At 50.3% G+C, this 22572-nt stretch overlaps 1 protein-coding gene across 1 annotated transcript in view; it reads left to right on the top strand.

Moving 5' to 3' along the window:
- phf19 (PHD finger protein 19) overlaps positions 1-20526 on the top strand; it is a 24119-nt gene extending 3593 nt beyond the window's left edge. Inside the window, exons 6-14 of the mRNA XM_080521994.1 lie at positions 1175-1323; positions 1669-1764; positions 4154-4343; positions 4477-4544; positions 8008-8139; positions 10997-11051; positions 18374-18459; positions 19895-19978; positions 20049-20526. Of these exons, the coding sequence (XP_080378120.1) occupies positions 1175-1323; positions 1669-1764; positions 4154-4343; positions 4477-4544; positions 8008-8139; positions 10997-11051; positions 18374-18459; positions 19895-19978; positions 20049-20355 (1167 nt within the window). The 3' untranslated portion in view covers positions 20356-20526. The remainder of the gene's footprint in view (positions 1-1174; positions 1324-1668; positions 1765-4153; positions 4344-4476; positions 4545-8007; positions 8140-10996; positions 11052-18373; positions 18460-19894; positions 19979-20048) is intronic.
- Positions 20527-22572: the final 2046 nt, after the last annotated feature.

A 22572-nucleotide genomic window follows, 5' to 3' on the forward strand; every position in this document is an offset into this window, starting at 1 on the left:
TGTGTCTGTCCCTCATCTGTGTGTCTGTCTCTCACCTGTGTGTCTGTCCCTCATCTGTGTGTCTGTCCCTCACCTGTGTGTCTGTCCCTCACCTGTGTGTCTGTCTCTCATCTGTGTGTCTGTCTCTCACCTGTGTGTCTGTCCCTCATCTGTGTGTCTGTCTCTCACCTGTGTGTCTGTCCCTCACCTGTGTCTGTCCCTCACCTGTGTGTCTGTCCCTCACCTGTGTGTCTGTCTCTCACCTGTGTGTCTGTCCCTCACCTGTGTGTCTGTCCCTCACCTGTGTCTGTCCCTCACCTGTGTGTCTGTCCCTCACCTGTGTGTCTGTCCCTCACCTGTGTCTGTCCCTCACCTGTGTCTGTCCCTCACCTGTGTGTCTGTCTCTCACCTGTGTGTCTGTCCCTCATCTGTGTGTCTGTCCCTCACCTGTGTGTCTGTCTCTCACCTGTGTGTCTGTCCTCATCTGTGTGTCTGTCTCTCACCTGTGTGTCTGTCCCTCACCTGTGTCTGTCCCTCACCTGTGTGTCTGTCCCTCACCTGTGTGTGTCTGTCTCTCACCTGTGTGTCTGTCCCTCACCTGTGTGTCTGTCCCTCATCTGTGTGTCTGTCCCTCACCTGTGTGTCTGTCTCTCACCTGTGTGTCTGTCCCTAACCTGTGTGTCTGTCCCTCATCTGTGTCTGTCCCTCACCTGTGTGTCTGTCCCTCATCTGTGTGTCTGTCCCTCACCTGTGTGTCTGTCTCTCACCTGTGTGTCTGTCCCTAACCTGTGTGTCTGTCCCTCACCTGTGTCTGTCTCTCACCTGTGTGTCTGTCCCTCACCTGTGTGTCAGTCCCTCACCTGTGTCTGTCCCTCACCTGTGTGTCTGTCCCTCACCTGTCCCTCACCTGTGAGTCTGTCCCTCACCTGTCCCTCACCTGTGTGTCTGTCCCTCACCTGTGTCTGTCCCTCACCTGTGTGTCTGTCTCTCACCTGTGTGTCTGTCCCTCACCTGTGTGTCTGTCCCTCACCTGTGTGTCTGTCCCTCACCTGTGTGTCTGTCCCTCACCTGTGTGTCTGTCTCTCACCTGTGTGTCTGTCCCTCACCTGTGTGTCTGTCTCTCACCTGTGTGTCTGTCCCTCACCTGTCCCTCACCTGTGAGTCTGTCCCTCACCTGTCTCCCTGTGTCCCCCAGAGGGGCGGGGCCCTGAAGAAGGGCCCGGTGGCCAAGTGTCTCTCGGTGATGAAGCAGGTCCTCCCGTACCACCTGGACTCTCTGGACTGGGACTCTCAGCATCGGACCAATCAGCAGCAGTGTTACTGTTACTGTGGAGGACCTGGAGAGTGAGTCTGTCCGGGGTCCTCCTGGGTCCTCCTGGGTCTGTCTGGGTCCGTCTGGGTCTGTCTGGGTCCGTCTGGGTCTGTCTGGGTCCTCATGGGTCCTCATGGGTCCTCCTGGGTCTGTCTGGGTCCTCCTGGGTCTGTCTGGGTCCTCCTGGGTCCGTCTGGGTCCTCCTGGGGAACTGCTCTTTCTGTGTGATAACTGTGTGTGTGTGTGTGTGTGTGTGTGTGTGTGTGTGTGTGTGTGTGTGTGTGTGTGTGTGTGTGTGTGTGTGTGTGTGTGTGTGTGTGTGTGTGTGTGTGTGTGTGTGTGTGTGTGTGTGTGTGTGTGTGTGTGTGTGTGTCCAGGTGGTTCCTCAGGATGCTCCAGTGCTTCAAGTGTCTCCAGTGGTTCCATCAGGCCTGTTCTCAGTGTCTGCAGGAGCCCATGATGCTGGGGGACAGGTCTGTCCTCTGACTGTCCTCTGTCTGTCCTCTGACTGTCCTCTGACTGTCCTCTGTCTGTCCTCTGACTGCCCTCTGTCTGTCATCTGTCTGTCCTCTGACTGTCCTCTGTCTGTCCTCTGACTGTCCTCTGTCTGTCCTCTGACTGTCCTCTGTCTGTCATCTGTCTGTCCTCTGACTGCCCTCTGTCTGTCCTCTGACTGCCCTCTGACTGTCATCTGTCTGTCATCTGTCTGTCATCTGTCTGTCATCTGTCTGTCCTCTGCCTGCCCTCTGTCTGTCCTCTGTCTGTCCTCTGTCTGTCCTCTGTCTGTCCTCTGACTGTCCTTTGACTGTCCTCTGTCTGTCCTCTGACTGCCCTCTGTCTGTCCTCTGACTGTCCTCTGACTGTAATCTGCCTGTCCTCTGTCTGTCATCTGTCTGTCCTCTGTCTGTCCTCTGACTGTCATCTGTCTGTCCTCTGCCTGTCATCTGTCTGTCCTCTGACTGTCCTCTGTCTGTCCTCTGACTGCCCTCTGACTGTCCTCTGACTGTCCTCTGACTGCCCTCTGTCTGTCCTCTGTCTGTCCTCTGTCTGTCCTCTGTCTGTCATCTGTCTGTCCTCTGACTGCCCTCTGTCTGTCCTCTGACTGCCCTCTGACTGTCATCTGTCTGTCATCTGTCTGTCCTCTGCCTGCCCTCTGTCTGTCCTCTGACTGCCCTCTGACTGCCCTCTGTCTGTCCTCTGACTGCCCTCTGTCTGTCCTCTGACTGCCCTCTGACTGTCATCTGTCTGTCATCTGTCTGTCCTCTGCCTGCCCTCTGTCTGTCCTCTGTCTGTCCTCTGTCTGTCCTCTGTCTGTCCTCTGACTGTCCTTTGACTGTCCTCTGTCTGTCCTCTGACTGCCCTCTGTCTGTCCTCTGACTGTCCTCTGACTGTAATCTGCCTGTCCTCTGTCTGTCATCTGTCTGTCCTCTGTCTGTCCTCTGACTGTCATCTGTCTGTCCTCTGCCTGTCATCTGTCTGTCCTCTGACTGTCCTCTGTCTGTCCTCTGTCTGTCCTCTGACTGCCCTCTGACTGTCATCTGTCTGTCATCTGTCTGTCCTCTGTCTGTCCTCTGTCTGTCCTCTGACTGCCCTCTGTCTGTCCTCTGACTGTCCTCTGTCTGTCCTCTGACTGCCCTCTGACTGTCCTCTGACTGTCCTCTGACTGCCCTCTGTCTGTCCTCTGTCTGTCCTCTGTCTGTCCTCTGTCTGTCATCTGTCTGTCCTCTGACTGTCATCTGTCTGTCATCTGTCTGTCCTCTGACTGTCCTCTGTCTGTCCTCTGTCTGTCCTCTGTCTGTCCTCTGACTGTCCTCTGTCTGTCCTCTGACTGCCCTCTGTCTGTCCTCTGCCTGTCATCTGTCTGTCCTCTGTCTGTCCTCTGCCTGGCATCTGTCTGTCCTCTGACTGTCCTCCGTCTGTCCTCTGACTGTCCTCTGTCTGTCCTCTGACTGCCCTCTGTCTGTCCTCTGCCTGTCCTCTGACTGTCCTCTGTCTGTCCTCTGCCTGTCCTCTGTCTGTCCTCTGCCTGTCCTCTGACTGCCCTCTGTCTGTCCTCGTCCTCTGTCTGTCCTCTGCCTGTCCTCTGTCTGTCCTCGTCCCCCTGTCTGTCCTCTGACTGTCCTCTGACTGTCCTCTGTCTGTCCTCTGACTGCCCTCTGTCTGTCCTCTGTCTGTCCTCTGACTGCCCTCTGTCTGTCCTCTGTCTGTCCTCTGACTGTCCTCTGACTGCCCTCTGTCTGTCCTCTGACTGTCCTCTGACTGCCCTCTGTCTGTCCTCTGTCTGTCCTCTGACTGCCCTCTGACTGCCCTCTGACTGCCCTCTGTCTGTCATCTGTCTGTCCTCTGACTGCCCTCTGTCTGTCCTCTGACTGTCCTCTGACTGCCCTCTGTCTGTCATCTGTCTGTCCTCTGACTGTCCTCTGACTGCCCTCTGACTGCCCTCTGTCTGTCCTCTGACTGCCCTCTGACTGTCCTCTGACTGTCCTCTGACTGTCCTCTGTCTGTCCTCTGACTGCCCTCTGACTGTCCTCTGTCTGTCCTCTGACTGCCCTCTGTCTGTCATCTGTCTGTCCTCTGTCTGTCCTCTGACTGTCCTCTGACTGCCCTCTGACTGTCCTCTGACTGTCCTCTGTCTGTCCTCTGACTGCCCTCTGACTGTCCTCTGACTGTCCTCTGACTGTCCTCTGTCTGTCCTCTGACTGTCCTCTGACTCCTCCTCCTCCCCCTGACTCCTCCCACATGAGATCTCCTGACTCCTCCCCCTCCTGACCCCTCCCCTCCTGACTCCTCCCCTCCTGACCCCTCCCCTCCTGACTCCTCCCCTCCTGACCCCTCCCCTCCTGACTCCTCCCCTCCCCCCAGGTTCTACCTGTTTGCCTGCTCGGTCTGCACCAAGGGTCCAGAGCTGGTCCGCCGTCTGTCCCTGCGCTGGGTGGACCTGGTCCAGCTGGTCCTCTACAACCTGTCCATCAGCAGCAAGAAGAAGTACTTCGAGCTGGACGAGATCCTGGACTTCGTGTCCTCCAACTGGGACCACCTGCAGCTGGGGAAGGTGAGTGGACCCGGTCCACCTGGACCAGCTGGACCGGACCGGGACCTTTGAGCTGCACCTGGGTTTTAACTGTCTGTCTGTCTGTCTGTCTGTCTGTCTGTCTGTCTGTCTGTCTGTCTGTCTGTCCGTCCAGCTGTCCAACACTCCTGCTGCAGACAGAGGACAACACCTGCTGGACGCCCTCAACAAGTACAAGAGCAAGTGAGTGTGTGTGTGTGTGTGTGTGTGTGTGTGTGTGTGTGTGTGTGTGTGTGTGTGTGTGTGTGTGTGTGTGTGTGTGTGTGTGTGTGTGTGTGTGTGTGTGTGTGTGTGTGTGTGTGTGTGTGTGTGTGTGTAAAAACTCGTGTGTGTGTGTGTAAAAACTCGTGTGTGTGTGTGTAAAAACTCGTGTGTGTGTGTAAAAACTCTTCTGTTTGTGTGTGTGTGTGTGTGTGTGTGTGTGTGTGTGTGTGTGTGTGTGTGTGTGTGTAAAAACTCGTGTGTGTGTGTAAAAACTCGTGTGTGTGTGTAAAAACTCGTGTGTGTGTGTGTAAAAACTCGTGTGTGTGTGTGTAAAAACTCTTCTGTTTGTGTGTGTGTGTGTGTGTGTGTGTGTGTGTGTGTGTGTGTGTGTGTAAAAACTCGTGTGTGTGTGTAAAAACTCGTGTGTGTGTGTAAAAACTCGTGTGTGTGTGTAAAAACTCTTCTGTGTGTGTGTGTGTGTGTGTGTGTGTGTGTGTGTGTGTGTGTGTGTGTGTGTGTGTAAAAACTCGTGTGTGTGTGTAAAAACTCGTGTGTGTGTGTAAAAACTCTTCTGTTTGTGTGTGTGTGTGTGTGTGTGTGTGTGTGTGTGTGTGTGTGTGTGTGTGTGTGTGTGTGTGTGTGTGTGTGTGTGTGTGTGTGTAAAAACTCGTGTGTGTGTGTAAAAACTCTTCTGTTTGTGTGTGTGTGTGTGTGTGTGTGTGTGTGTGTGTAAAAAACTCGTGTGTGTGTGTAAAAACTCGTGTGTGTGTGTGTAAAAACTCGTGTGTGTGTGTGAAAAACTCTTCTGTTTGTGTGTGTGTGTGTGTGTGTGTGTGTGTGTGTGTGTGTGTGTGTGTGTAAAAACTCGTGTGTGTGTGTAAAAACTCGTGTGTGTGTGTAAAAACTCGTGTGTGTGTGTAAAAACTCTTCTGTGTGTGTGTGTGTGTGTGTGTGTGTGTGTGTGTGTGTGTGTGTGTGTGTGTGTGTGTGTAAAAACTCGTGTGTGTGTGTAAAAACTCGTGTGTGTGTGTGTAAAAACTCTTCTGTTTGTGTGTGTGTGTGTGTGTGTGTGTGTGTGTGTGTGTGTGTGTGTGTGTGTGTAAAAACTCGTGTGTGTGTGTGTAAAAACTCGTGTGTGTGTGTAAAAACTCTTCTGTTTGTGTGTGTGTGTGTGTGTGTGTGTGTGTGTGTGTGTGTGTGTGTGTGTGTGTAAAAACTCGTGTGTGTGTGTAAAAACTCGTGTGTGTGTGTGTAAAAACTCGTGTGTGTGTGTGTAAAAACTCTTCTGTTTGTGTGTGTGTGTGTGTGTGTGTGTGTGTGTGTGTGTGTGTAAAAACTCGTGTGTGTGTGTAAAAACTCGTGTGTGTGTGTAAAAACTCTTCTGTGTGTGTGTGTGTGTGTGTGTGTGTGTGTGTAAAAACTCGTGTGTGTGTGTAAAAACTCGTGTGTGTGTGTGTAAAAACTCTTCTGTTTGTGTGTGTGTGTGTGTGTGTGTGTGTGTGTGTGTGTGTGTGTGTGTGTGTGTGTGTGTGTGTGTGTGTGTGTGTGTGTGTGTGTGTGTGTGTGTAAAAACTCGTGTGTGTGTGTAAAAACTCTTCTGTTTGTGTGTGTGTGTGTGTGTGTGTGTGTGTGTGTGTGTGTGTGTGTGTGTGTGTGTGTGTGTGTGTGTGTGTGTAAAAACTCGTGTGTGTGTGTAAAAACTCGTGTGTGTGTGTGTAAAAACTCGTGTGTGTGTGTGTGTAAAAACTCTTCTGTTTGTGTGTGTGTGTGTGTGTGTGTGTGTGTGTGTGTAAAAACTCGTGTGTGTGTGTAAAAACTCGTGTGTGTGTGTAAAAACTCGTGTGTGTGTGTGTGTGTGTGTGTGTGTGTGTGTGTGTGTGTGTGTGTGTAAAAACTCGTGTGTGTGTGTAAAAACTCGTGTGTGTGTGTAAAAACTCTTCTGTTTGTGTGTGTGTGTGTGTGTGTGTGTGTGTGTGTGTGTGTGTGTGTGTGTGTGTGTGTGTGTGTGTGTGTGTGTGTAAAAACTCGTGTGTGTGTGTAAAAACTCTTCTGTTTGTGTGTGTGTGTGTGTGTGTGTGTGTGTGTGTGTGTGTGTGTGTGTGTGTAAAAACTCGTGTGTGTAAAAACTCGTGTGTGTGTGTAAAAACTCTTCTGTTTGTGTGTGTGTGTGTGTGTGTGTGTGTGTGTGTGTGTGTGTGTGTGTGTGTGTGTGTGTGTGTGTGTGTGTGTGTGTGTGTGTGTGTGTGTGTGTGTGTGTGTAAAAACTCGTGTGTGTGTGTAAAAACTCTTCTGTGTGTGTGTGTGTGTGTGTGTGTGTGTGTGTGTGTGTGTGTGTGTGTGTGTGTGTGTGTGTGTGTGTGTGTGTGTGTGTGTGTGTGTGTGTGTGTGTGTGTGTGTAAAAACTCGTGTGTGTGTGTAAAAACTCGTGTGTGTGTGTAAAAACTCTTCTGTTTGTGTGTGTGTGTGTGTGTGTGAAAAACTCGTGTGTGTGTGTGTAAAAACTCTTCTGTGTGTGTGTTTGTGTGTGTGTGTGTGTGCGTAAAAACTCTTCTGTGTGTGTGTGTGTGTGTGTGTGTGCGTAAAAACTCTTGTGTGTGTGTGTGTGTGTGTGTGTGTGTGTGTGTGTGTGTGTGTGTGTGTGTGTGTGCGTAAAAACTCTTCTGTGTGTGTAAAAACTCGTGTGTGTGTGTAAAAACTCGTGTGTGTGTGTAAAAACTCGTGTGTGTGTGTAAAAACTCGTGTGTGTGTGTAAAAACTCTTCTGTTTGTGTGTGTGTGTGTGTGTGTGTGTGTGTGTGTGTGTGTGTGTGTGTGTGTGTGTGTGTGTGTGTGTGTGTGTGTGTGTGTGTAAAAACTCGTGTGTGTGTGTGTAAAAACTCGTGTGTGTGTGTGTAAAAACTCGTGTGTGTGTGTAAAAACTCTTCTGTTTGTGTGTGTGTGTGTGTGTGTGTGTGTGTGTGTGTGTGTGTGTGTGTGTGTGTGTGTGTGTGTGTGTGTGTGTGTGTGTGTGTGTGTGTGTAAAAACTCGTGTGTGTGTGTGTAAAAACTCTTCTGTTTGTGTGTGTGTGTGTGTGTGTGTGTGTGTGTGTGTGTGTGTGTGTGTGTGTGTGTGTGTGTGTGTGTGTGTGTGTGTGTAAAAACTCGTGTGTGTGTGTAAAAACTCGTGTGTGTGTGTAAAAACTCGTGTGTGTGCGTAAAAACTCTTCTGTGTGTGTGTGTGTGTGTGTGCGTAAAAACTCTTCTGTGTGTGTGTGTGTGTGTGTGTGTGTGTGTGTGTGTGTGTGTGTGTGTAAAAACTCGTGTGTGTGCGTAAAAACTCTTCTGTGTGTGTGTGTGTGTGTGTGTGTGTGTGTGTGTGTGTGTGTGTGTGTGTGTGTGTGTGTGTGTGTGTGTGTGTGTGTGTGTGTGTGTGTGTGTGTGTGTGTGTGTGTGTGTGTGTGCAGGTTCCTGTGTGGGAAGGAGATCAAGAAGAGGAAGTGTATCTTCCGTCTGAGGACCAGAGTTCCTCCCAACCCTCCGTCCAAACTGTTCCCAGAGCGAGTCCAGCAGGAGGGGGGGCGGAAGACCGGGACCAGGTGGGACTGGTTACACCTGCAGACGACAACCAGACGACACGCAGACGACAACCAGACGACACGCGGACGACAACCGGATGACACGCGGACGACAACCGGATGACACGCAGACGACAACCAGACGACACGCGGACGACAACCGGATGACACGCGGACGACAACCGGATGACACGCAGACGACACGCGGAAAACACGCGGACGACAACCAGACGACACGCGGACGACAACCAGACAACACGCGGGACGACAACCAGACGACACGCGGAAAACACGCGGACGACAACCAGACGACACGCGGAAGACACGCGGACGACAACCAGACGACACGCGGAAAACACGCGGACGACAACCAGACGACACGCGGAAGACACGCGGACGACAACCAGACGACACGCGGAAAACACGCGGACGACAACCAGACAACACGCGGACGACACGCGGACGACAACTAGACGACACGCGGACGACACGCAGACGACACGCGGAAGACACGCGGACGACAACCAGACGACACGCGGAAAACACGCGGACGACAACCAGACAACACGCGGACGACAACCAGACGACACGCGGACGACAACCAGACAACACGCGGACGACAACCAGACGACACGCGGACGACAACCAGACGACACGCGGACGACAACCAGACGACACGCGGACGACAACCAGACAACACGCGGACGACAACCAGACGACACGCGGACGACAACCAGACAACACGCGGACGACAACCAGACGACACGCGGACGACAACCATACGACACGCGGACGACAACCGGATGACACGCAGACGACACGCGGAAGACACGCGGAAAACACGCGGACGACAACCAGACGACACGCGGACGACAACCAGACAACACGCGGACGACAACCAGACGACACGCGGAAAACACGCGGACGACAACCAGACGACACGCGGAAAACACGCGGACGACAACCAGACAACACGCGGACGACACGCAGACGACACGCGGAAGACACGCGGACGACAACCAGACGACACGCGGAAGACACGCGGACGACAACCAGACGACACGTGGAAGACACGCGGACGACAACCAGACGACACGTGGAAGACACGCGGACGACAACCAGACGACACGTGGAAGACACGCGGACGACAACCATACGACACGCGGAAGACAACCAGACAACACGCGGACGACAACCAGACGACACGCGGAAGACAACCATACGACACGCGGACGACAACCAGATGACACGCGGACGACAACCAGACAACAACCAGATGTGACACCGTTACCCTGAGAAACAGGAAGTGACACCGTTACCAGGTGGAAACAGGAAGTGAACTTGCCTCACAAACTAAAGTAACACAAATGATTTACTTCCTGTCTACAATCAACAACATTCAAGTTACAAGTTACAGTTACTTTCCACCACAACATGCTAGCTGGTCAACACGATGAAGGATGGCTCCGCCCCCTCATTCAGGTACCTGGTGATGTCACCCTTCCGCCAGGTACCACTGGACCTCCCGACTTGGGCCAATCAGGTTATCGTGTCAGCACAGCCCTACTTACACACACACACACACACACACACAGAAGAGTTTTTACACACACACACACACACACACACACAGAAGAGTTTTTACACACACACACACAGAAGAGTTTTTACACACACACACACACACACAGAAGAGTTTTTACACACACACACACACACACAGAAGAGTTTTTACACACACACACACACACACACAGAAGAGTTTTTACACACACACACACAGAAGAGTTTTTACACACACACACACACACACAGAAGAGTTTTTACACACACACACACACACACAGAAGAGTTTTTACACACACACACACACACACAGAAGAGTTTTTACACACACACACACACACACAGAAGAGTTTTTACACACACACACACACAGAAGAGTTTTTACACACACACACACACACAGAAGAGTTTTTACACACACACACACACACACAGAAGAGTTTTTACACACACACACACAGAAGAGTTTTTACACACACACACACACACACAGAAGAGTTTTTACACACACACACACACAGAAGAGTTTTTACACACACACACACACACAGAAGAGTTTTTACACACACACACACAGAAGAGTTTTTACACACACATACACACAGAAGAGTTTTTACACACACAGAATAGTTTTTACACACACACACAGAAGAGTTTTTACACACACACACACACACACACACAGAAGAGTTTTTACACACAAACACACAGAAGAGTTTTTACACACACACACACACAGAAGAGTTTTTACACACACAGAAGAGTTTTTACACACACACACACACAGAAGAGTTTTTACACACACACACACACAGAAGAGTTTTTACACACACACACACACAGAAGAGTTTTTACACACACAGAAGAGTTTTTACACACACACAGAAGAGTTTTTACACACACACAGAAGAGTTTTTACACACACACACACACAGAAGAGTTTTTACACACACAGAAGAGTTTTTACACACACACACACACAGAAGAGTTTTTACACACACACAGAAGAGTTTTTACACACACACACACACACAGAAGAGTTTTTACACACACAGAAGAGTTTTTACACACACACAGAAGAGTTTTTACACACACACACACACAGAAGAGTTTTTACACACACACACACACAGAAGAGTTTTTACACACACAGAAGAGTTTTTACACACACACAGAAGAGTTTTTACACACACACACACACAGAAGAGTTTTTACACACACACAGAAGAGTTTTTACACACACACACACACACACACAGAAGAGTTTTTACACACACACACACACAGTTGTAACAGAGTGTGTCTCCAGCAGCTCAGCTGAGAAGAGAAGGAGGTCTAAGTGGCTTCTGGAGGACGCCATTCCCACGGTAACTCTTCTTCTGTGGTGTTTGTTCTTCCTCTGTGGTGTTTGTTCTTCCTCTGTGGTGTTTGGCTGTTCTTCCTCTGTGGTGTTTGTTCTTCCTCTGTGGTGTTTGTTCTTCCTCTGTGGTGTTTGGCTGTTCTTCCTCTGTGGTGTTTGTTCTTCCTCTGTGGTGTTTGTTCCTCCTCTGTGGTGTTTGGCGGTTCTTCCTCTGTGGTGTTTGGCGGTTCTTCCTCTGTGGTGTTTGTTCTTCCTCTGTGGTGTTTGTTCTTCCTCTGTGGTGTTTGTTCTTCCTCTGTGGTGTTTGGCGGTTCTTCCTCTGTGGTGTTTGGCGGTTCTTCCTCTGTGGTGTTTGGCGGTTCTTCCTCTGTGGTGTTTGGCGGTTCTTCCTCTGTGGTGTTTGGCGGTTCTTCCTCTGTGGTGTTTGTTCTTCCTCTGTGGTGTTTGTTCTTCCTCTGTGGTGTTTGGCGGTTCTTCCTCTGTGGTGTTTGTTCTTCCTCTGTGGTGTTTGTTCTTCCTCTGTGGTGTTTGGCGGTTCTTCCTCTGTGGTGTTTGGCTGTTCTTCCTCTGTGGTGTTTGTTCTTCCTCTGTGGTGTTTGTTCTTCCTCTGTGGTGTTTGTTCTTCCTCTGTGGTGTTTGTTCTTCCTCTGTGGTGTTTGGCGGTTCTTCCTCTGTGGTGTTTGGCGGTTCTTCCTCTGTGGTGTTTGTTCTTCCTCTGTGGTGTTTGTTCTTCCTCTGTGGTGTTTGTTCTTCCTCTGTGGTGTTTGTTCTTCCTCTGTGGTGTTTGTTCTTCCTCTGTGGTGTTTGGCGGTTCTTCCTCTGTGGTGTTTGTTCTTCCTCTGTGGTGTTTGTTCTTCCTCTGTGGTGTTTGTTCTTCCTCTGTGGTGTTTGGCGGTTCTTCCTCTGTGGTGTTTGGCGGTTCTTCCTCTGTGGTGTTTGGCGGTTCTTCCTCTGTGGTGTTTGGCGGTTCTTCCTCTGTGGTGTTTGTTCTTCCTCTGTGGTGTTTGTTCTTCCTCTGTGGTGTTTGTTCTTCCTCTGTGGTGTTTGGCTGTTCTTCCTCTGTGGTGTTTGTTCTTCCTCTGTGGTGTTTGTTCTTCCTCTGTGGTGTTTGTTCTTCCTCTGTGGTGTTTGTTCTTCCTCTGTGGTGTTTGTTCTTCCTCTGTGGTGTTTGTTCTTCCTCTGTGGTGTTTGGCTGTTCTTCCTCTGTGGTGTTTGGCTGTTCTTCCTCTGTGGTGTTTGGCGGTTCTTCCTCTGTGGTGTTTGGCGGTTCTTCCTCTGTGGTGTTTGTTCTTCCACTGTGGTGTTTGGCGGTTCTTCCTCTGTGGTGTTTGTTCTTCCACTGTGGTGTTTGGCGGTTCTTCCTCTGTGGTGTTTGGCGGTTCTTCCTCTGTGGTGTTTGTTCTTCCTCTGTGGTGTTTGTTCTTCCTCTGTGGTGTTTGGCGGTTCTTCCTCTGTGGTGTTTGGCTGTTCTTCCTCTGTGGTGTTTGGCGGTTCTTCCTCTGTGGTGTTTGTTCTTCCTCTGTGGTGTTTGTTCTTCCACTGTGGTGTTTGGCGGTTCTTCCTCTGTGGTGTTTGGCTGTTCTTCCTCTGTGGTGTTTGACGGTTCTTCCTCTGTGGTGTTTGGCTGTTCTTCCTCTGTGGTGTTTGGCTGTTCTTCCTCTGTGGTGTTTGGCTGTTCTTCCTCTGTGGTGTTTGGCTGTTCTTCCTCTGTGGTGTTTGGCTGTTCTTCCTCTGTGGTGTTTGGCGGTTCTTCCTCTGTGGTGTTTGGCTGTTCTTCTTCTGTGGTGTTTGGCTGTTCTTCCTCTGTGGTGTTTGGCTGTTCTTCCTCTGTGGTGTTTGTTCTTCCTCTGTGGTGTTTGTTCTTCCTCTGTGGTGTTTGTTCTTCCTCTGTGGTGTTTGTTCTTCCTCTGTGGTGTTTGGCGGTTCTTCCTCTGTGGTGTTTGGCGGTTCTTCCTCTGTGGTGTTTGTTCTTCCTCTGTGGTGTTTGGCGGTTCTTCCTCTGTGGTGTTTGTTCTTCCTCTGTGGTGTTTGTTCTTCCTCTGTGGTGTTTGTTCTTCCTCTGTGGTGTTTGGCGGTTCTTCCTCTGTGGTGTTTGTTCTTCCTCTGTGGTGTTTGTTCTTCCTCTGTGGTGTTTGGCGGTTCTTCCTCTGTGGTGTTTGTTCTTCCTCTGTGGTGTTTGGCGGTTCTTCCTCTGTGGTGTTTGTTCTTCCTCTGTGGTGTTTGGCGGTTCTTCCTCTGTGGTGTTTGTTCTTCCTCTGTGGTGTTTGGCGGTTCTTCCTCTGTGGTGTTTGTTCTTCCTCTGTGGTGTTTGGCGGTTCTTCCTCTGTGGTGTTTGTTCTTCCTCTGTGGTGTTTGTTCTTCCTCTGTGGTGTTTGTTCTTCCTCTGTGGTGTTTGTTCTTCCTCTGTGGTGTTTGGCTGTTCTTCCTCTGTGGTGTTTGGCTGTTCTTCCTCTGTGGTGTTTGGCTGTTCTTCCTCTGTGGTGTTTGGCTGTTCTTCCTCTGTGGTGTTTGGCTGTTCTTCCTCTGTGTTGTTTGGCGGTTCTTCCTCTGTGGTGTTTGGCGGTTCTTCCTCTGTGGTGTTTGTTCTTCCTCTGTGGTGTTTGGCGGTTCTTCCTCTGTGGTGTTTGGCGGTTCTTCCTCTGTGGTGTTTGGCGGTTCTTCCTCTGTGGTGTTTCTTCTTCCACTGTGGTGTTTGGCGGTTCTTCCTCTGTGGTGTTTGTTCTTCCTCTGTGGTGTTTGTTCTTCCACTGTGGTGTTTGGCGGTTCTTCCTCTGTGGTGTTTGTTCTTCCTCTGTGGTGTTTGTTCTTCCTCTGTGGTGTTTGTTCTTCCTCTGTGGTGTTTGGCGGTTCTTCCTCTGTGGTGTTTGTTCTTCCTATGTGGTGTTTGTTCTTCCTCTGTGGTGTTTGACGGTTCTTCCTCTGTGGTGTTTGTTCTTCCTCTGTGGTGTTTGTTCTTCCTCTGTGGTGTTTGGCGGTTCTTCCTCTGTGGTGTTTGGCGGTTCTTCCTCTGTGGTGTTTGGCGGTTCTTCCTCTGTGGTGTTTGGCGGTTCTTCCTCTGTGGTGTTTGGCGGTTCTTCCTCTGTGGTGTTTGTTCTTCCTCTGTGGTGTTTGTTCTTCCTCTGTGGTGTTTGGCGGTTCTTCCTCTGTGGTGTTTGGCGGTTCTTCCTCTGTGGTGTTTGACGGTTCTTCCTCTGTGGTGTTTGTTCTTCCTCTGTGGTGTTTGGCGGTTCTTCCTCTGTGGTGTTTGGCGGTTCTTCCTCTGTGGTGTTTGGCTGTTCTTCCTCTGTGGTGTTTGGCGGTTCTTCCTCTGTGGTGTTTGGCTGTTCTTCCTCTGTGGTGTTTGTTCTTCCTCTGTGGTGTTTGTTCTTCCTCTGTGGTGTTTGGCTGTTCTTCCTCTGTGGTGTTTGGCTGTTCTTCCTCTGTGGTGTTTGGCTGTTCTTCCTCTGTGGTGTTTGTTCTTCCTCTGTGGTGTTTGGCGGTTCTTCCTCTGTGGTGTTTGTTCTTCCTCTGTGGTGTTTGGCGGTTCTTCCTCTGTGGCGTTTGGCTGTTCTTCCTCTGTGGTGTTTGTTCTTCCTCTGTGGTGTTTGGCGGTTCTTCCTCTGTGGTGTTTGGCTGTTCTTCCTCTGTGGTGTTTGGCTGTTCTTCCTCTGTGGTGTTTGTTCTTCCTCTGTGGTGTTTGTTCTTCCTCTGTGGTGTTTGTTCTTCCTCTGTGGTGTTTGGCGGTTCTTCCTCTGTGGTGTTTGTTCTTCCTCTGTGGTGTTTGGCGGTTCTTCCTCTGTGGTGTTTGTTCTTCCTCTGTGGTGTTTGTTCTTCCTCTGTGGTGTTTGGCGGTTCTTCCTCTGTGGTGTTTGTTCTTCCTCTGTGGTGTTTGTTCTTCCTCTGTGGTGTTTGTTCTTCCTCTGTGGTGTTTGGCTGTTCTTCCTCTGTGGTGTTTGGCGGTTCTTCCTCTGTGGTGTTTGGCTGTTCTTCCTCTGTGTTGTTTGGCGGTTCTTCCTCTGTGGTGTTTGGCGGTTCTTCCTCTGTGGTGTTTGGCGGTTCTTCCTCTGTGGTGTTTGTTCTTCCTCTGTGGTGTTTGTTCTTCCTCTGTGGTGTTTGTTCTTCCTCTGTGGTGTTTGTTCTTCCACTGTGGTGTTTGGCGGTTCTTCCTCTGTGGTGTTTGGCGGTTCTTCCTCTGTGGTGTTTGGCGGTTCTTCCTCTGTGGTGTTTGGCGGTTCTTCCTCTGTGGTGTTTGTTCTTCCACTGTGGTGTTTGGCGGTTCTTCCTCTGTGGTGTTTGTTCTTCCTCTGTGGTGTTTGTTCTTCCTCTGTGGTGTTTGTTCTTCCTCTGTGGTGTTTGGCGGTTCTTCCTCTGTGGTGTTTGTTCTTCCTCTGTGGTGTTTGTTCTTCCTCTGTGGTGTTTGGCGGTTCTTCCTCTGTGGTGTTTGTTCTTCCTCTGTGGTGTTTGTTCTTCCTCTGTGGTGTTTGACGGTTCTTCCTCTGTGGTGTTTGTTCTTCCTCTGTGGTGTTTGTTCTTCCTCTGTGGTGTTTGGCGGTTCTTCCTCTGTGGTGTTTGGCGGTTCTTCCTCTGTGGTGTTTGGCGGTTCTTCCTCTGTGGTGTTTGGCGGTTCTTCCTCTGTGGTGTTTGGCGGTTCTTCCTCTGTGGTGTTTGTTCTTCCTCTGTGGTGTTTGGCGGTTCTTCCTCTGTGGTGTTTGGCGGTTCTTCCTCTGTGGTGTTTGTTCTTCCTCTGTGGTGTTTGGCGGTTCTTCCTCTGTGGTGTTTGGCGGTTCTTCCTCTGTGGTGTTTGACGGTTCTTCCTCTGTGGTGTTTGTTCTTCCTCTGTGGTGTTTGACGGTTCTTCCTCTGTGGTGTTTGTTCTTCCTCTGTGGTGTTTCTTCTTCCACTGTGGTGTTTGGCGGTTCTTCCTCTGTGGTGTTTGTTCTTCCTCTGTGGTGTTTGTTCTTCCACTGTGGTGTTTGGCGGTTCTTCCTCTGTGGTGTTTGTTCTTCCTCTGTGGTGTTTGTTCTTCCTCTGTGGTGTTTGTTCTTCCTCTGTGGTGTTTGGCGGTTCTTCCTCTGTGGTGTTTGTTCTTCCTATGTGGTGTTTGTTCTTCCTCTGTGGTGTTTGACGGTTCTTCCTCTGTGGTGTTTGTTCTTCCTCTGTGGTGTTTGTTCTTCCTCTGTGGTGTTTGGCGGTTCTTCCTCTGTGGTGTTTGGCGGTTCTTCCTCTGTGGTGTTTGGCGGTTCTTCCTCTGTGGTGTTTGGCGGTTCTTCCTCTGTGGTGTTTGGCGGTTCTTCCTCTGTGGTGTTTGTTCTTCCTCTGTGGTGTTTGTTCTTCCTCTGTGGTGTTTGGCGGTTCTTCCTCTGTGGTGTTTGGCGGTTCTTCCTCTGTGGTGTTTGACGGTTCTTCCTCTGTGGTGTTTGTTCTTCCTCTGTGGTGTTTGGCGGTTCTTCCTCTGTGGTGTTTGGCGGTTCTTCCTCTGTGGTGTTTGGCTGTTCTTCCTCTGTGGTGTTTGGCGGTTCTTCCTCTGTGGTGTTTGGCTGTTCTTCCTCTGTGGTGTTTGTTCTTCCTCTGTGGTGTTTGTTCTTCCTCTGTGGTGTTTGGCTGTTCTTCCTCTGTGGTGTTTGGCTGTTCTTCCTCTGTGGTGTTTGGCTGTTCTTCCTCTGTGGTGTTTGTTCTTCCTCTGTGGTGTTTGGCGGTTCTTCCTCTGTGGTGTTTGTTCTTCCTCTGTGGTGTTTGGCGGTTCTTCCTCTGTGGCGTTTGGCTGTTCTTCCTCTGTGGTGTTTGTTCTTCCTCTGTGGTGTTTGGCGGTTCTTCCTCTGTGGTGTTTGGCTGTTCTTCCTCTGTGGTGTTTGGCTGTTCTTCCTCTGTGGTGTTTGTTCTTCCTCTGTGGTGTTTGTTCTTCCTCTGTGGTGTTTGTTCTTCCTCTGTGGTGTTTGGCGGTTCTTCCTCTGTGGTGTTTGTTCTTCCTCTGTGGTGTTTGGCGGTTCTTCCTCTGTGGTGTTTGTTCTTCCTCTGTGGTGTTTGTTCTTCCTCTGTGGTGTTTGGCGGTTCTTCCTCTGTGGTGTTTGTTCTTCCTCTGTGGTGTTTGTTCTTCCTCTGTGGTGTTTGTTCTTCCTCTGTGGTGTTTGTTCTTCCTCTGTGGTGTTTGGCTGTTCTTCCTCTGTGGTGTTTGGCGGTTCTTCCTCTGTGGTGTTTGGCTGTTCTTCCTCTGTGTTGTTTGGCGGTTCTTCCTCTGTGGTGTTTGGCGGTTCTTCCTCTGTGGTGTTTGGCGGTTCTTCCTCTGTGGTGTTTGTTCTTCCTCTGTGGTGTTTGTTCTTCCTCTGTGGTGTTTGTTCTTCCTCTGTGGTGTTTGTTCTTCCACTGTGGTGTTTGGCGGTTCTTCCTCTGTGGTGTTTGGCGGTTCTTCCTCTGTGGTGTTTGGCGGTTCTTCCTCTGTGGTGTTTGGCGGTTCTTCCTCTGTGGTGTTTGTTCTTCCACTGTGGTGTTTGGCGGTTCTTCCTCTGTGGTGTTTGTTCTTCCTCTGTGGTGTTTGTTCTTCCTCTGTGGTGTTTGTTCTTCCTCTGTGGTGTTTGGCGGTTCTTCCTCTGTGGTGTTTGTTCTTCCTCTGTGGTGTTTGTTCTTCCTCTGTGGTGTTTGGCGGTTCTTCCTCTGTGGTGTTTGTTCTTCCTCTGTGGTGTTTGTTCTTCCTCTGTGGTGTTTGACGGTTCTTCCTCTGTGGTGTTTGTTCTTCCTCTGTGGTGTTTGTTCTTCCTCTGTGGTGTTTGGCGGTTCTTCCTCTGTGGTGTTTGGCGGTTCTTCCTCTGTGGTGTTTGGCGGTTCTTCCTCTGTGGTGTTTGGCGGTTCTTCCTCTGTGGTGTTTGTTCTTCCTCTGTGGTGTTTGGCGGTTCTTCCTCTGTGGTGTTTGGCGGTTCTTCCTCTGTGGTGTTTGTTCTTCCTCTGTGGTGTTTGGCGGTTCTTCCTCTGTGGTGTTTGGCGGTTCTTCCTCTGTGGTGTTTGACGGTTCTTCCTCTGTGGTGTTTGTTCTTCCTCTGTGGTGTTTGACGGTTCTTCCTCTGTGGTGTTTGTTCTTCCTCTGTGGTGTTTGGCGGTTCTTCCTCTGTGGTGTTTGGCGGTTCTTCCTCTGTGGTGTTTGACGGTTCTTCCTCTGTGGTGTTTGTTCTTCCTCTGTGGTGTTTGTTCTTCCTCTGTGGTGTTTGGCGGTTCTTCCTCTGTGGTGTTTGACGGTTCTTCCTCTGTGGTGTTTGTTCTTCCTCTGTGGTGTTTGTTCTTCCTCTGTGGTGTTTGTTCTTCCTCTGTGGTGTTTGGCGGTTCTTCCTCTGTGGTGTTTGACGGTTCTTCTTCTGGTTCCAGAGCGAGCTCTCCTGCAGTTGGTCCTCCAACCACCACATGGCCAACATCTTTGACTTCACTCTGGATGAACTGCAGAGCCTGAAGAGGTCAGTGAACACATGAACCTTCATATAAACACATGAACCTCCACATGAACACATGAACCTCCACATGAACCTTCACATGAACACATGAACCTTCATATAAACACATGAACCTCCACATGAACCTTCACATGAACACATGAACCTTCATATGAACACATGAACCTTCACATGAACCTTCACATGAACCTTCATATAAACACATGAACCTCCACAGCAACACATGAACCTCCATATGAACACATGAACCTTCATATGAACAAATTAACCTCCACATGAACCTTCATATGAACACATGAACCTTCATATGAACAAATTAACCTCCACATGAACCTCCATATGAACACTTGAACCTTCATATGAACAAATTAACCTCCATATGAACACATGAACCTTCACATGAACACGTGAACCTTCATATGAACAAATGAACCTCCACATGAACCTTCATATGAACACATGAACCTCCACATGAACACATGAACCTTCATATGAACACATGAACCTCCATATGAACACATGAACCTTCATATGAACAAATTAACCTCCACATGAACCTTCACATGAACACATGAACCTCCACATGAACCTTCATATGAACACATGAACCTTCATATGAACAAATTAACCTCCACATGAACCTTCACATGAACACATGAACCTCCATATGAACACATGAACCTTCATATGAACAAATTAACCTCCACATTAACCTCCATATGAACAAATGAACCTTCATATGAACACATGAACCTCCATATGAACACATGAACCTTCATATGAACACATGAACCTCCACATGAACCTTCATATGAACAAATTAACCTCCACATGAACCTTCACATGAACACACGAACCTCCGTATGAACACATGAACCTTCATATGAACAAATTAACCTCCTCATGAACCTTCATATGAATACATGAACCTCCACATGAACACATGAACCTTCATATGAACAAATTAACCTCCACATGAACCTTCAAATGAACACACGAACCTCCGTATGAACACATGAACCTTCATATGAACAAATTAACCTCCACATGAACCTTCAAATGAACACACGAACCTCCGTATGAACACATGAACCTTCATATGAACAAATTAACCTCCTCATGAACCTTCATATGAACACATGAACCTCCACATGAACACATGAACCTCCACATGAACACATGAACCTCCATATGAACACATGAACCTCCACATGAACACATGAACCTTCATATGAACACATGAACCTTCATATGAACACATGAACCTCCACATGAACACATGAACCTTCATATGAACACATGAACCTACACATGAACACATGAACCTCCACATGAACACATGAACCTTCATATGAACACATGAACCTACACATGAACACATGAACCTTCACATGAACACATGAACCTTCATATGAACACATGAATGTTCTTTGTCCAGCAGCTCCAGTCGCTCCATCAGTACCGACCAGGACTCTACTGACGCCTCCACCTCCACCTCCACCTCCACCTCCTACCACTTCAGGTACCGTCCTCCTCCATCTTCCTCCTCCATCCTCTTCCTCCCTCCTCATCCTCCTCTCATGTCTCCTCAGAAGTGTCGGCAGCAGGAAGAGGAAGTTGCCTAGCAACAGTTACAGCCACTGGTCCAATCGCAGCGAGGTGGGGGAGGAGCCTCCTGAGGTCCTGGAGGACCAGGACGGACCAGACCCCGCCTACCCGCCAGAAGACCCCGCCCCCCTGCTGACTGACTCCTCCTGCCTGCACTCCTCCATCTCCTCCTACTTCGGCGTGGCGGGCCGACTGACCAATGGGGAGCGCTTCCAGGTGCTGGCACGCCGCGTCACTCCCCAGGGGGCCGTGCAGTACCTGCTGGAGTGGGAGGGGACAACTCCTTATTAGGAAGTGTTTCCATGACGACAGTCAAAGCATCGCTGCAATTTCTAACCAAAAGTCTTTTTAGTTACAACACAAATACCACAGTTCTGTTGGAGCTCACCTTGAACTCACCTGGAGCTCACCTGGAGCTCACCTGCCTCACCTGGAACTCACCTGGAGCTCACCTGGAACTCACCTGCCCCACCTGGAGCTCACCTGCCTCACCTGGAGCTCACCTGCCTCACCTGGAACTCACCTGCCTCACCTGGAACTCACCTGCCCCACCTGGAGCTCACCTGCCTCACCTGGAACTCACCTGCCCCACCTGGAACTCACCTGGCGCTCACCTGGGACTCACCTGCCCCACCTGGAACTCACCTGCCCCACCTGGAACTCACCTGGAACCCACCTGGAGCTCACCTGCCCCACCTGGAGCTCACCTGGGACTCACCTGCCCCACCTGGAGCTCACCTGGAACTCACCTGCCCCACCTGGAACTCACCTGGAACCCACCTGGAGCTCACCTGCCCCACCTGGCGCTCACCTGGGACTCACCTGCCCCACCTGGAACTCACCTGCCCCACCTGGAACTCACCTGGAACCCACCTGGAGCTCACCTGCCCCACCTGGAGCTCACCTGGGACTCACCTGCCCCACCTGGAGCTCACCTGGAGCTCACCTGCCCCACCTGGAGCTCACCTGCCCCACCAGGGACTGACCTGGAACCCACCTGGAGCTCACCTGGAATGTTTGAGTCAAAGTACCAAGGCAGACCCTGGTGTCAGTGGAGTTGTAATGACCTGAGGTTGCCTGCAGGTGGAGCCTCCTCCCATTGGCAGGACTGCAACTCCCAGCAGGCTTTGCTGTTTCCCTTTCTTCTTGCACTATTGTCTCCTATGCAAAAACCAAGAGCCAATCAGGAGCCGCCTTCAATCAGTACGAGAGCCAATCAGATGTTAGCGTTAGCTCAAAGCTAACGCAGCCCATTGATGTGAATCAGGAACGCTAGCCGTCTGTGAGACGTTAAACTCACTCTGTCACTTTAAGCCTGTTGCCATGACGACCACGCTCTTCTCCTATTGGTCAGTTAACAGTGTGGATCATGTGACCCTGCTTGCTTCTTGCTTCCTGTCAGCTGACCAACCAGCTTGTTCTCTGGATTAAAGACTGTTTGACCTTTGACCCTGTGTGTGTGTGTGTGTGTGTGTGTGTGTGTGTGTGTGTGTGTGTGTGTGTGTGTGTGTGTGTGTGTGTGTGTGTGTGTGTGTGTGTGTGTGTGTGTGTGTGTGTGTGTGTGGTGATAATCTGTTGATCCAGTTAAAGTGTTAAACAACGTGGAAAAACAAGCAGGGAAAACATCTGAAGTCTCAAAGAGACAGACAGGTGGAGGGAGAGACAGACAGGTGGAGGGAGAGACAGACAGGTGGAGGGAGAGACAGACAGGTGGAGGGAGAGACAGACAGGTGGAGGGAGAGACAGACAGGTGAGGACACAATAAATGATAAACTACATGTAAGTTCACCCATTTATGATCACCTGTCTTTCCCCCTCCACCTGTCTGTCTATTCCTCCACCTGTCTTTTCCCCTCCACCTGTCTGTCTATTCCTCCACCTGTCTTTCCCCCTCCACCTGTCTGTCTATTCCTCCACCTGTCTTTCCCCCTCCACCTGTCTGTCTATTCCTCCACCTGTCTTTCCCCCTCCACCTGTCTGTCTATTCCTCCACCTGTCTTTTCCCCTCCACCTGTCTGTCTATTCCTCCACCTGTCTTTCCCCCTCCACCTGTCTGTCTATTCCTCCACCTGTCTTTCCCCCTCCACCTGTCTGTCTATTCCTCCACCTGTCTTTCCCCCTCCACCTGTCTGTCTATTCCTCCACCTGTCTTTTCCCCTCCACCTGTCTGTCTATTCCTCCACCTGTCTTTCCCCCTCCACCTGTCTGTCTATTCCTCCACCTGTCTTTCCCCCTCCACCTGTCTGTCTATTCCTCCACCTGTCTTTTCCCCTCCACCTGTCTGTCTATTCCTCCACCTGTCTTTTCCCCTCCACCTGTCTGTCTATTCCTCCACCTGTCTTTCCCCCTCCACCTGTCTGTCTATTCCTCCACCTGTCTTTCCCCCTCCACCTGTCTGTCTATTCCTCCACCTGTCTTTCCCCCTCCACCTGTCTGTCTATTCCTCCACCTGTCTTTCCCCCTCCACCTGTCTGTCTATTCCTCCACCTGTCTTTTCCCCTCCACCTG

Source organism: Blennius ocellaris (genome assembly GCF_963422515.1).
Source record: "Blennius ocellaris genome assembly, contig: SCAFFOLD_173, whole genome shotgun sequence".
NCBI lineage: Eukaryota > Metazoa > Chordata > Actinopteri > Blenniiformes > Blenniidae > Blennius > Blennius ocellaris.